Here is a 15,335-nt window from a genome sequence, read left to right on the forward strand (position 1 = left end):
GGCAGAGTTACTGTGCGCATTACTAAGTACCAGGTTAAAGAAAAAATGCACTCAAGTGTATTGGACACACTCAAGTATTAACCGCAGGGCTGCAGACATTTTGCAAAATCAATGTATTTATAAACCACGGTTAATAGTGGGGAAATTCCGGTATGTTTCTTTCTCATTAGGCAATGTTTTTTTATTACCTATGTTCGTTGTAGTTTGTCATTTCTCTCAGTGCAACTGAGGTTTTCTCTGGAGTAATCTTGAAGTGGTATTGTTAGAGGATCCCAAACTGTTCTTTAATGGTCTTCTCTACCATGGTGACAGACTGCTACTTGTCCTTTTCTACAGAAGCACATTTAATCCTACAGCAATGCATCTGATGTAATGAATATTCCAAATCCCAGGACTTCAGTTCTCCCTTCCTCCTTTTTTTTCTGCCTCTTTTGGTTGAAGGAGTGTACGAAGTTGCTTGGAGGCAGTGATGAATAATTCCCATTTGAACCTGAAACACAGGAATCTGCTGTGTTAGCTAGTCTTCATCTCTTTCCTCTTCTGCACAACTCCAAGAGAGGTCCTCTCCTCCCACTCCTTGCCTAGATAATCACCATATTGGAAGTAAGGCTCCCCTGCAGACATGGTATGTAGTGGAAACTTTAAGAATATAATGTATGAAAGATCAGATATTGTACCTAGTGCTGAATAGGCATGAGGTTGGCTAATCAGCCTTCACATCTGGAAACTAGAAACACCCACACCCACACCCCAGCCACTGCAGCCACTGGAGCATCTAGTTGGGTTCATCGCGAGACTCTAAATATGAAATCTGTCATTTTGCCTCTGCACTGTATCTCATACACGGCACACACGTTAGCTCTTCATTTTGTGTTTGCTTTGTTCCCAGTTGTGTGGACAACTATGACAAGTCTTTGCTATCAGTTTTTGGGTGAACCTTCACTACTAAAACCCAAATAGATTTAAAATAAAAATAGGAAAATAGAAATAGAAAAAAGAATGGAATGATGGTGTGAATCTAAGCAATAACTGGAAGGGTTTGTTAAGGTACCTGAAATACCTGGGCATGTGGAGTTATTTTAAAACATTGGAAAGTTGTAGTTTCTTAATCAAGTCAGAATCTTGTTGATTGACCAGACTGGATTGAGATTGTTTTTGTCATTCCAAACAAGGCTATTTCCAAATGGCTTGTATATTTAAATATGTAACCCTCCATACAAACCGTGATAAGAGTGTTGCAGTTTAGTAAGTGAATAAAGAGCGGGGATGTTTTCAGCTCTCAGAGATGAGCGTGACAGGCACAGCGTATTGATTGGAAAAGCACACTCACAGAGGAAGGAAATGCAAAACCCTTTTCCCTGCAGCGTGAAATACCAGCAGATGTTATCGAGTCCAGGCCCGGGCCCCTGTGGGGAGGGGGAGGGGGAGGGGGGGACTCCGGAAGCCTGTTTACGGCGTGCTGGCCTTGCCATGTCTCCGTCTCGCCTACACACTGGATCCGCATGTCCACATGCATGCAAGGGTCAGCTCAGGGTCGAGGTATCCCAGAGCCACAGTGTGGGGATCATCCAGGCACTCTTCACATAGTTGTTTCTCTGTCTCCCTCCCTCCCTCCCTCCCTCCCTCCCTCCCTCCCTCTCGCCTTCGGTCTCACTGCTTCCCTCCCTCTCTCTCTCTATTTCCCTCCTTCTCTCTCTTGCTCTCCATTTCCCTTTCTCTCCCTCCCCCCTATCTCAACTCAGTAAGATGAGTAGGAATTGGTCTGTTGTGGAAAAACACTGGTCCTGTGAGACAAGATATTACAGCAAGGTCAGACGCTGTTTTTGCTATAAATAGAAATTCAAATGATTTCTTGTTGCTGTAAATTGATTTTACGCCGCTCTTCCTAAAAGTTTGTAGGGGGCTCAGTATATTTTGCTACAGTATTTGTGTGTGAACGTAAAGGACCCGTATGAATCCACTTTTTGATCCGGTCAACTTTAATTTGAACATATTCTGTCTTTCAAGATATTCTCAGTCAGTCTGGCTTTTCATCCGTAAAGGACAGAAAAGTTACAATGCCAGGCCAACACACCGTGAAGAAAACATTGAGCTCAATTTGACTCCTAACACATGAAAACAAATGTGCTTATGTAGAAGGTTTGTTTCACTCAATTAGTTGGCCAGAGCACAATACACTTCGCTTTTAAGAATGCCAGTGGCCTGGGCTGACCAGGTTGTCTGTGGCTTGAAACCAGCCACCTCTGCTATCCCTCTTTGGGGCACAAAGACAAAAAATGCAAACTCATAGAGCACTACACTGCATTATTAGTTTGGATTAGCATGTAGTTATCTCTTAATAACTACACCGTCCATCCATTTCCATTAGTGGAAGTTTAAAGCTGTTAAAAAAAACTACACGTAGTGTTGATTGGGCATTATAAGTACCACAAAAGGGCTGAGTCACAGTCCTACACTGGACTTGAACTAGAAACCTCGCATATGGGAGCTGGGCATGCTAGCAAGGAGGCTGAAACCCATGGATGCTAGCGTCTGTCGCTAGCATTTCTCTTCATATGTCAGTGAGTGAGGTGTACTCACTCTGCCTGCCCAGCTACGTTGTTTGTTTCCCATTTACAGTGCCAGGACTGTGTGTAGACATTTCTTACTTTTTCTTAGGAAAATAGTCCTAGTCAATAATGTTTCTACAGTTGTAGTTTTGGTAACGAACAGTAAAGATTAGCCTGTCCTGTGGTGCTGGAATGGGTACTCAAAGGAGAGCGCCCCTCTTTCACAATCGATTACAGGCCCTGAATGGGGGCTATTTCAGAGACTCGGGAGAGGAGAAAGGTAGAACACTGACTGTACGAACAGTCATTTCCTACAGTTTCTTTACAGTTATTGAGGCAAAAAGATGCAGGTGTATCTCTGTCATCCCCATGTTGTCAGACAATAACATTAACAAGTCTGTCAGTGACTAAAACAAGCGGTTTACTTAGATGGGCATGCTCGTACAGCCATTTTGCAGTTGCTGGTTTTAGCATTGAAACTCAATACTGGACTTATTTCAATTGCCATTTGTTCCTAGTAAAAATGTGGACCCAAAAAAAAATCTAAAAATCTAAAAAATCACAAAGTTTTCTTTTATGTTGTGCTAATCCTAAATTATTATCTTAAAAGGCGAATTCGTCATTAGAAAAACCCTTTTACAATGATGTTATGCACAGCTGAAAAATGTGCTGTTTAAATAAGCAGTAGAGTAGGCTACTTGAGAATCTAAAGTGTGAGCATTTGTGATGGATTGGCCAACCCATTCACAGGATCACAAACCTGTAGTACGAAAAAACTGCTATCAGGTCAGTCCAAGTTGTGGGAACTGCTTCAGGAAGCATGGGATGAAGTTTCTGCAGATGTCCTTTTAAAAAAATTGACAACTTGAATGCCAAGGGTCTGCAAGGCTGTAATTGCTGTGAAATGATAGATTTCTGATCATTTAGAATCAAATATTTTCTATTCACTTTCAACATATTTCCTGGCTAAACATTTGTTATTAAGGAAATCATTTTCTGAGCGATTCTAAACGTTTGAATGGTAGTGTATGTGACATGTGTCTAGCCTCAGTAGACCACAAGAAGCCAGCGACTTTCTCCAGTCTTTTCCATGGCAAAGAGAAGACGCTGTGTTCACTCACTCCTTCCTGACGCGCGCCAGCGTGAGCAAAGTGCATTCCACCCTTCATAATCGCTGGGATTGTCCCCAGTCTGGAATAACACCACATCTGTTGGCGGCTGAAATGGGTGCATTCATGCATTTTTGTGACGCTGTATTATTACCAACCCCTTCTCTTCTCCTCTCCTTCCTCTGCTCCTCTTGTCCTTCCCCTTTTTCTCCCTGGCAGACGGTGGCAATCTTGGAACAGAGGCTCACTCTGACAGAGGACAAGCTGAAGGAGTGTATTGACAACCAGCAGAAGATCGCACTGCAACAACAACAGCAGCAGCCTGGGGTGTGAATACTGCATCCTTCCTTAAAGGAAGAGAGGGCACCTGGTCTATCCCAACCCAAATCTGTTTCCCTTGTTTCTCTTTTTCCCCCCTGTCCCTCTCACCTCCTCCTGTGTCTCCCTGTGAGCCACTGTCCTGCCCCTTTGCTCGGTCGGGAGCACAGAAGGGGGCTGTTCAGAGTTCGCCCACACCTTGTGGGCGTGAAGGATATTCATTTGGAAAGCCAGTCCACCAGGGAAGGCAAACTGCTACTAGGTTTTAGGTGTGCTGTTGTCTTTGGGTAGGTTCAAGTGTCGTTGTTTTTCACTTGAAGTATGTCAGTAGGTAAGTGAGCTGGAGGTGTACATAATATTACATGGGAAAGAAAGACAAATATCCACAACATTTGGCGTTGAGAATTTCACTGAGAAGTTGTTTTCTGCTAAGCAAGATGTGTCATTAGTCCCATTGAGGACTTGGCTTACAATGATGCCTGGCCAGGGACATTTAAATAAATGTGAACATTGTCAACGCCCCTATGCAATATCATACACAATGAAAACACACATTACACAAATTCAATGAATTGAATAAAAGTGAATATCTTTTTTTTTAAGTTATTTAAAGATGACCATGAAGCAAATCTATTTGGGTGCCTTAACATCGATCTCTTAGAGGTGTAATGTGCTGTGCTGTTTTGTGTTTTTGAGGTGTGTGATATGCCTGAACGTGTTCCTTTCTGAACTTGATTGTGTCATTGAACAGGAAATTACCTAAGGCTTTAAGTCTGTAAGTATTAAAGTTAAATGTGTTTTGCTATTACAAGTTGTCAGACAAAAGATTGTTTTAGTATGTTTAATGATTAATAAACATTGACATGACATTCCATTCTTTGTACCCTTTACCCTGTGAGTTCTTTCAGTAACAGCTTTCAAGGCCAGACACAACCTCATCCATTTAGGATGAGAGTGCATATCTGGAGAAAACTTATTAAGGGTTTAGTTGTGGTGTGGAAATCTACATCTGATAAGGCTACGACAACAGGCGTTCCATCATAAAACCTGCTCTTAAGTTGACCAGAGCAGCACTTTTCTCTTTTACTTACTACGCCCAATTTTGAGCTCCTTGTGAACAAGAAATTGGACTGCTAACTTTACAATAGTCATCACACACATCTATAGTTTTATCCAGACTTATCATACACATTTTGCCCTATTTTGGGACACATGCAAAGGTATAGGTAGTGCACTGATAATATGTAGCTTTTTTCCCTCATAAAAGACAACATTACAATCATTACCATCAATAGACCCAAAAAATAAAACCTAAAACATGCCAACAGTAGACTTGAAAAATGATTTGTTATTTGAGCTCAGTACTTTTGTTCACCAATTCTAGATGAAATACAAATATAATCTTTAAAAAAAAAACGATTTTTACAGTGTAATTTGAGTCAAGAATAGAGAAAAGTTTTTAAAAGTTTGTTGTCATCTGACTTGCCCGACGGATGACTTTACTGCCATCACAGCAAGAGTGTCTTCTGTGTTGTGACTGATCCCTTGGGATCTGGGAGGGTCTGAAGAGGAAAGTAGGGAGGCTAGTTGGGGCTCTGTCTATGAGCGAGTGAGGCCACATCCGGCCTCTTCAGTGTGGAGTTTCTTTCAAAATGGCTGGCTGTTCATGGAAAAAAGAAAAGAAAAAACAAAATAGCATTTTGCTTGTGCTGGGCCCGGTCCGGTTCTGCCTACCTGGGCTGGACTAAAGACCGGGGCAGAGCTCTGTGAAGGCCCAGACACGTGCATCACCAAGAACCTCCTGGGATGCTGCTGCAAAGGTTGGGGCTCCGAAGGAGATGGGTGTCTGGGTTTAATTAGAGGCATGTTTTAGAACCCTCCCATCCCCCTTTGCCGAGTTTGTGTGCCCTTTCTGTGGGGGGGGGGGGAATCAGCAATTCTCTTCATGCAACACATGTGTGGACTGTGAGGTTGAGGTAGCACTTACTAGACACATTGTTCTGTTTTTGGACTCTTCCCTTCCCCCCTCTGTCACTCTTCTCCCTCTCCGCCTCTCCTGTGCTTCCCCTCTCTCTCTGCTTGGCCTCTTACGGAGATAACATCTGGATGCATTTTTCATCTCTCCACGCTACTGGCTTTGTTTCGGAAGAGCAGTGTGCCACAGTTCACCCAGTGCTGTAATGATCCCTCAGCTTTGTTCTCTCTGTTTTTCTTAGCCTCTAATTTGCCCACTCATTATTTATTTTCAAAGGATTTAAGGGGCTTGAAATCGAAACCAGATCCTCTCATTCAGCATGTTCGGGACGGAGGGAGGGAGCGAGGGAGGCAGGGAGAGACTCCACTAAGCCTCTCGATAGTGTGGCGCTCTGTCCTGAACCGGCAGGTGTTGATGTTCTGCTTTTATCAAAGACCAAGAAGGCAAGTGATGCCCTATTCAGATCTTTTCTTATCTCTGGTGTCCATGGCCGAATGCATCACGGTATGTTCTTCGATATGCATTCTAAAAGGAACTGGTCATTATTCCAGAACAGAGTATGGGGGTAGTAGTAGTGAGAGAGATTACCTCATAGTTAATCCATTTGGAGTCTGAATGTCAGTAATGCAGGCTGATTATCTCTCCTCTCCTTTTGCAGTAGCTCATTCATTATTTATCTGGTTTAGAAAAAGACTATTTTGCTTTTTTATTTTAATTGTATATCAGAAATGCTTGTTGGCTTCTCTATGCAACTGTGTCTCAATCAATCCTGCACATATGCAGTTGTAGTTTATGAGTATTTTCAGGAATTAGGCCCTCTAAAAGAAAATGATGTTGGCACAGAACAGTTTATGATTGCCATCCAACAGGTTGTGTAAATGACCTTATCTGGAAATGTGGCACTCACTGAACTGTGAGCACAGATAACCGTGAGCAAGCTGAATGAACAGCACACAGGAAGCTTGAGTTATTGATTGACTAGCACTCATCAGCAGATTACTCAACTGAATTCTCTCAGGAAGAGACAGTCATCTGTCAACTGCTCCATGGTTCAGGCAATGTGAAGAGATTGGGAAGGATAAATACAAGTGTGGAGTAACTTGAGTAAACAACCCTATTAACGAGTGCTGCTGTCCTAGTGGCTTTGGAGAAATGAGCAAGGGTTCAGAGGGCCATTAGGATTTGTTTTCTATGAGAATATGTGCTGCAAGGATGGGTTAATGCCCATTAGAACAGCATGAGAAAACCCTGTTGCTCACGCATTTGTTCAGTGTGTGAAAAGAACCTCCAACGTGTTTCACGATTCCTCACACCGCTTCCTACATGTTTCAGGGAAGTGTGTTTATTTGTTTCATTTTTATTTTTTTTAAATCAACAGACTGTTTTTTTTTTATGAATGGTCACAGACCACTTATTTAGAAGGTCTCTGGTAGTTGTTGGGATGAGAGAGACAGGAAAGAGTATGTTGGAAGTTGCACAGATTTAGAAAAGAAAGACATTTTATATTTTACAGTGGGGAAAAAAGCCTTTGTGACCCTCTGTCAGAATATGAGGCCTTCACTAAAGTGCCAAATGATAGTCAGACAGGAGAACTGTTTTAGAGCCTCTTGGCAGGTTTTGTGCACCTCAGAAGTGTGAGCGTGTGGTGTTTTTCAGGAAATGCCACTTGAGCAGCATGTGGCTTTTGTGGGCTTAAAGGTGTTAATGTAGTTTCCTCAACCTATGCTACTGATTGTCACATTTGTATTCCGAAGTTCATTAATCATTTACTATTATGGCATTAGACCTGAGAGAGACCATGAGTAAAGGACAGGCTTTTTACATGGGTAGGCCCACCGCTCATGAGACAAAAGGCCAATTAATGTGTGTTTTCACTTGCTAGAGCAGGCCTACAACCCCTTTTAGTGCATCTGGAAGCAGTTTACATTTGATGGCCTGTTCCTTCTTCAAGTTAACATCGTTCCCCTGAATGGGGAAGCCATTTTAAGAAAACTAAGGTTTTGGGGAAGTGCTCAATGTGAGCGCCTGTGCATTCTGTCCCACTTTAGGTTTCAAAAACTGCTCATAATCTTTGCTCATAATCTAAAGTTCAACATTTATAATCCTGTTTCAAGAATAGTTGTTTATAATTCACATACTTAGGAATGTGTTTGTTTGGCATTGAGCATGTCTATAGCAATGTTTGTTTTTTTGACAAAGTGCTGCTATTGAGGAGAAATATGACTTCATGTCAAACCATTATCAGGAGGCTTTGACCTCTTTCAGTCTGTTTTGGGGAATTGCGAGAAGGGAATTGCATACATTTCTCCAGGGCTGTATAGTTGTTAAATGTCCAGGTCCATTGATACAAATGTTAGGATGTGACCATGTGACGAAAATGTTTTATTCTGTAATGAAATGTCCCCTGTCCTTACCTTATGAAGCCAAGTTGGGGACATTTAGCATGTGTATATATATGTGCCTATCAGTATCATTGCTAGTGTATAATAGAATACTGGTGTTATGTACTCCCAGTGGCATTGGTGGTTATTTTCACCATTCAGAACTTAGATGAAGAGTGTATTGACTTGTACAGAACACTGCAAAAACAACAGGAAATGGAGGTCTCTTTCAATTCCAACACCAAACATTATTTCCTGTGGTCACAGTGAAGTCTGACCTGCTTCCAAAACAAATTCTTGAACAAGGGGAGGAAATACACTGTGTGCCAGAATGTGTCATAACATCCTGTCTTGTGGCTTGGAGTTGTATGTTTTCCCCTTAATTCATTTCACTTTTGCTTTATGCTAGTTTTGCTGACAAGCTTTGCTTAGGCATTGTGTGATTTCGGGTGACCAGAGCATAGTAGTCTCCAATGTAGCCCAAACAAGGGCAGGTAAAGAGTAGTTTAGCACCGCAAATACTATGAAATACTATGAAATGAAATATGTATGTTCATAAGAACAAGAATTACTGGTTTCCATATGGAGTTTGCATATACATGTGCTGAAAGTTGTCTCCTAATGCTAGCTGGCTCAGTCATAACGTGAAATGACAGATTAAATGACATTAATTTAATTAAATTACATGAATTTCTTCCCTCTTTCAGAGCCAAAGCTGTAGTAAAACAGAGTGATTGTGAGACACTGAGGTGCTCTGACTTTGGAGGGGGGGGACATTAATATTCCTACAGTCTCTCAGACACTGGTTTTAAGGTAGCTGGCCTCAAGGAGATGCAGCTGTAGTGGAAATGTGTTGTCTCCATCCATGAGAGAGAGAGAGAGAGAGAGAGAGAGAGAGAGAGAGAGAGAGAGAGAGAGAGAGAGAGAGAGAGAGAGAGAGAGAGAGAGAGAGAGAGAGAGAGAGAGAGAGAGAGAGAGAGAGAGAGAGAGAGAGAGAGAGAGAGAGAGAGAGAGAGAGAGAGAGAGAGAGAGAGAGAGAGAGAGAGAGAGAGAGAATATATGAGGGTGAGTGAGTGAGTGTCTGTTATGCTTATTGTTAATGTCTCACTGGTAAACCGTGTTACATTGCTGAATGAGACAGCATATTCACTAGTCATCAATATATAACATCTGGTGTTCCAGTACAGACGGTTAAGAGAACATGATTTACAAGAGGGGAACATTTTTCAATGCAAATGTGGCTTCTCTACATTTTCACCTCTCAGAAATCCTTCCATTCATATGTGAGATTCAGACTTCATTCATAATTGAGCCCAGGGACAGCACAAAAAAGATTAACCCTCCAGTTCCACATGTGTCTGCTTCTGTCCTTGAGCACACCGTGTTGCCGTGCTCAGAGTTCCCATTCAGATGCAACATGAATGAATTGATTTCTAAATATAGTTCATGTCTCCTGCTTAAATTCCAGTTATTTATTTTATTGTTGCTTTGAGAAAGTTGTGCATTTAGCTTTGTCCTTTGCTATACTTCCACCGTTAACAGTGTTCCATTGACCTCAATGTCTCTCAGTATTTTAACCTTCCTCCTCCTCCTCTGTCCCTCCTCTTCTAGATGAAGCTCGTTCCAAAAAGTGTGGCATCCTGGTGCACTGCCTGGCCGGCATTAGCCGCTCGGTGACGGTCACCGTGGCCTACCTGATGCAGAAGCTCAACCTGTCACTCAACGACGCCTATGACTTCGTCAAGCGCAAAAAGTCCAACATCTCACCAAACTTCAACTTCATGGGGCAGCTCCTTGACTTTGAGAGGACACTGGGTCTTAACAGCCCCTGTGACAACCGCACGCCCAATGACCAGCTCTTCTTCACCACGCCCACGAATCACAATGTGTTCCAGCTGGACACTCTGGAGTCCACATGAGATGCCCTGGCATTGGGTCACCAGAAGAGAGACGACCATGTCGTGGCCAGGTGGCATGAGCAGCCACTCAAATGAATGTTTATCTTTCCCATCACCCACATGGGAAGCATTTTGAGCTAACAGCTTAAATGTTAAAATGCTAAAGAGTTGAAATGAAAGGTGCAAAGCTGTTAAGAGGATGAGGAGGAGGAGGAGGAGGAAGAGGAAAAGGAGGGGGATGGTGGCAAAGGGGTCTTGGGACTGTTTCTCTGAGTGGCTCTTGTTGGAGGGAATCACCCACCACTCTTGAAGCCCTGTCTTGCTGCCACCTCCATGATTTGAGATGCAGCTTTTCTTGCCTTTTGGAATAGACTGTTCTTTTTTTTTTTTTTGTTCTTTAATTGGAAAAGAAAAAAAAGGAGTGAGAGACTGAGTACCACACAGAGCTTCATACAAAGAAAGGGGAACGGAACTGCAGTGCTAAACTTCTTGTCGTCTATTGTTGGGACGGCGCCCTCAACCTCCTGACATGAATGGTGCCAATGTAGTGTCTGGGATTTCTGCTTTTCTTTCATCAGAGGAGGTGATCTCACTCTACCGAATGTAGGGTCTGATTTTTTTTTTTTTTTTCAACAAAACAAACACAAACGTGCACATGCATATATAATGTGTTGGCACATACAATTAGTATGTGTCGTACACATTTGTATATTTGTATACATTTTCACGTCACATACGTATACGCATATATGAAATGAAAAAAAGCTCTTTTGTCCCAAATATAAATGATTCAAAGACAGTATGGCCTGGGCGAATTCTAGATTGTATTTTGAAGAAGACAACAGACCAACAGACTTTGTAATATCCAATTGTTTTTTTTTTTTTTTTTTTTTTTTCTTTCTTTCCTTTTTTTTAAGAATTCTTTTTTTCTATGTTGGTAATGACCTAATGCATTTTGCACAGTGGTGAAGCCTTTCACTTCTTGGCACTTAAAACTGGTACTCCACACAGAGATAAAGAGACATTGAGAGAGGCAGGCAGCCAGTCCTAGGCTGTGATGCGCCCATGCAGCTGGCCTGGTGCATTGGGCAGAGCTGCTGGAGGGGGAGGGGGGGGGTGGGGGGTGCACTTACTTAAAGCTTATTGTTCCGTCGCCGCGGACAAAAGATGGGACCGTTTTCTGTCACAGCAACAACAAGCCCCACTTCCTTAAGAGAAAGTGTTTGTTTCATGCAGGGTTGAATCACCCTCAGGCCTTTATGATCATTACAATTACAGTATACTACAATTATAAGAATTCAAATCAAAAGGAAAATGATTATTTGTTCTAAATGAGCATGCTATGCTCTCTAGGGCATAACCCGGTTGGGAGAATGACTCTTAGTGGATGGAAACTGAATGTTAGGAACTGTTTTTTTAAACTGCTTTAGCTGCTTTTGTTCTGCTGACCGAGGGTGTCTGCTGGACAGGGCAGCGTAGAGTATGTAGCAAGAGGGGTTTCTGAAGACAGAAACATCCAAATGGTCAGTGTTGGGAGTTGGCAGGGTTGCTTGAAGCAGGCCTTACATAACCTTTTTAATTCTCTCTAATGCTGACTGTTCAATACTCTTTGTATCTCACTTCAGAAAAAAAAAACCACATTGTTGAAAAAGTTTGTTCATTTGAGAAAAGAAATCAACGTGTAGTAATAATGAGTGACTAATGGTCTTTAACGGGTCAGAGGTTGTATTTGTTACTCTCTGCAATATATCAAGAAACTTTTGCAGTGTTTTTTTTTTCTTTCTTTTTTTTTTTTCAATAATGGCCTCGGGTTTTTAAATTCCTCTCCTTTTGTACTCCAATTCCAAGAACTCCACCGTAAATTGCTTTGACACTGAGGTGTCGTCACCTGGGTTGTTCAAAGTACAGGGCTTGGCATCACGTTCATGTGCCCAAGTACTGGGTAGCTACACAACATGTAGACTTAGCTGTACGCTTAAACATAACTTTCTGTTCTGTCCTATAAGACAATGCCATCACTTTAATTGATTTTTAATAGAACTCCATTATGTGCTCTATGCTATTCCTGTGGCCTTTCAATATATATATATATAGATATATATACATGATTATGTATTTTGAGCAGATATGCAAAGAGTCATCTCCTAAATCTAGCATCAAAGATAGTGACTGTATCCCACGAGGGAAATGGCTGGTTTGAAGACTGCACCCTGTCACAATAAGGAAACATCGTTGAGAAGTGATACTCGCACCCTAGGATTGAAGTGGATTTCAGTCCAGAGCTTTTTGAGTTGGAAAAAGTCAATCCTTGATTTCACGCTGCTTCTCGTGGAGGAATGTTTGAGTGTCTGTAACAATGAAAAAGAGAAACCATAAGTGTTTTTCTTTATTTGTATATTGCCAGAACACAGGAACGAGGTTTTCTGTGAAATTTCTTGTAGCTACATCATGGTCAGAGAGTGTGATATTGAGCGTGAGAGGAAAAGAGTGCGAGAGAGAGAGAGAGAGAGAGAGAGAGATAAAATAGCGAGAAAGAAGAGAATGATAAGTGAATGACAGAAAATGTTTATCTTACCTCACTGAGGAATTTTTCAGGGATTTTTTGACAATGCATCTACATCGTGTTACAGCTTCAAATACATGTCAAATAGCTGTTTTATATGTGCTGTATACATTTTTTTTAAAGATGCAATCTATATATATATGTATAAAACGGCTTGGTAACCGGGCAGTTCATTTTTCTGATTTATGAAGGATATAAATTGACCCTATGTATTGTATAGTATATGGAAACCAACACAACAAGACATGTTTATACTGCAAATAAATAATGAAATATTTTTTGTTTAACATCTGGCTCCCGTTCATTTGTTCTCTGAATGTAAAAAGACTGGATTTGCCTCCCTTGATTTTCGTCAGCCACTTGACACATCATGTATTCAGACCGTTGGTTCTACCACACCTGGGTGAATCTGATGATCTCATGTGTTTTATCTCCATGACCACAAATCTGTACTGGTGGCTTTTGGATGGGAAAACATACTTTCTCACCTTTCTTTTAACACGATGCCAGGATAGAGCAGTGCAAAGCTAGGCCAGGGATCCAGCGCGACGACTGACTGTCAGCTGACTGAAGCGCGTTTTGTAGATCCCCCCATACAGGACTATTCAAGGACAGATCCACTCATGCACACCTACTTTGAGTTGTTAGCCAGGTTGAGAGGGAAACGGATGATGCCGTGGGCTGCACCTGTGGGCCAGATGGACGCTGGCATCAGCATGTGAATTCTGTAAGGGACTTGGCACACGGACATGGAATTACGTTCGCTGGTTGTTTATATTTAGGCCATGACGTTTGACTGGGTGCGGCATGCGTAGAGTCATTGGTTTTCTCTATGTCTTCCACCTACCATTTAGACCGTGTTAAGGTTATTGTTATTTTAGATCAACTGCAAAAGACTTCTGCTCTGTAGTGGGAGATGGTTGAATGGCACAAACCAGCCTTTTTTTTGTGTGTTCTAGTCCCCAGTTACAGGGAGAATCTGCTCTGGACCTACACCTTTGTTCACTTGGAGGGAACATGACGAGAAGCAACCTTTCTGTTACATCTGTATTTTCAAACTTCAAAGTATATTTTTGTCTTTGTTCTAGAGGGTCCTCACTCTTGCTGCCCTTGAGAATGAGTTGGATATGTACTGTGTGTCTGGGAGAACCAGTAACATGCGGGGACCTGCTAGCTGCAGTCCAAGTGTCTGAACACAGCTGATCCCATGACAAGTGTGTGACTGATTTCAAGAAGCTCCTCGGCTTGTTATTGTGACTCCGTCTCATGAAACACCATTTATTTGTGTTTATTAAGATATCCAGTGATATTTATTCTGAAAGCAGCACTGGTATGTTGTTAATCTGACGGCATAAGACAAAGGTCTTAATTATTATACCACAACTGTAGTAATCTCAGATTTATTATGTGTATTGATATGATCTCACTCTTCCCACGAGTGAGATTACATAGTGTAGAGAAATTGTTCTGATTTCACTGCTCATTGAGTTCAGATGCAAGAGTGTAGACAAGATGCACAATGACCTAGGACCAGGCTTCTTTACAGACCCTCCTGTCTCTCTCTGAGTCTTCATCCATATGGCCTCCCCCCTGTTTCTTCCTGTCTGCACACGCGCTTCTTCGACTCAGGCCAGGGCGGTGAACCCAGAGAAGTGGCCTCCTGCATGCGTAATGACGGGATGTCTTCTGCACTGTACCAGGATCCACAGCGCCCCCCCACCCCCCCACCCCCGAGCAGAGCTGCTAACACTGGACGTTCGCCAGACGGCCTCTTCCTGGCAGAGGATGGAGGTAGATGGAATGGGGGCATGGATGCTGATGCAGTCATAATAGGTAAAACTGGAAAGCACTTCAGCAGTGACGTCACGGGCAGAGAGGGTGTTTTCTACCGGGGTCCTCCGGAGCTGCAGAGGACTGGAGTGCGTTTTTCTTTTTGGTTCTTTTGTATGCAGAAGAGAATATGACATTAGCTACGCATTCAGAGCTGACTGTAAGAGCACGACAGGGCACAGGCCTTTTCATTTGAAAATACCTCCATAGCTTTGATTTAAAGGCAAATCCTTGACCTCTGCTGGACCTTGTCAGTCCTTCCCTGCCTGTGTGCTTCCCTGTTCTCAGACAGAGAAAGGTGAACAGTGGGGGAAATAGAAAGGAAGAGGTGGATGGATAAAAAAAGGGATGGAAATGGAGGGCATGTGAAAGATTGAGATTCTGCACTGCACTGTCGGCAGGAGTGGCCTAGAAATAACTCCCCTGTCTTGTCTGAATACCATGAGTGAGTGGCAAGCCTCTCTCCTTTTTATCTCAACTATTCTCTTTTTATTTCCTCAATTACCATTTTCTTCTTCCTATATTATCGCCGCACACCCCCTAGCCTTCCATTTTCTTTTCTTTCTATTCCATATGAGTTCTCCTCTCCTCTCCTCTCCTCTCCTCTCCTCTCCCCTCCTCTCCTCTCCTCTCCCCTCCTCTCCCCTCCCCTCCTCTCCTCTCCTCTCCTCTCCTCTCCTCTCCTCTCCTCTCCCCTCCCCTCCTCTCCTCT

At 42.5% G+C, this 15,335-nt stretch overlaps 1 protein-coding gene across 1 annotated transcript in view; it reads left to right on the forward strand.

Moving 5' to 3' along the window:
• The window catches only part of LOC116220595 (POC1 centriolar protein homolog A-like), a 58,210-nt gene extending 53,442 nt beyond the window's left edge, over nucleotides 1-4,768 (forward strand). The window contains exon 8 of the mRNA XM_031568476.2: nucleotides 3,878-4,768. Coding sequence (XP_031424336.1) covers nucleotides 3,878-3,991 — 114 coding nt within the window. The 3' untranslated portion in view covers nucleotides 3,992-4,768. The remainder of the gene's footprint in view (nucleotides 1-3,877) is intronic.
• Nucleotides 4,769-15,335: the final 10,567 nt, after the last annotated feature.

The sequence above is a fragment of the Clupea harengus genome, chromosome 5 (genome assembly GCF_900700415.2).
Source record: "Clupea harengus chromosome 5, Ch_v2.0.2, whole genome shotgun sequence".
NCBI lineage: Eukaryota > Metazoa > Chordata > Actinopteri > Clupeiformes > Clupeidae > Clupea > Clupea harengus.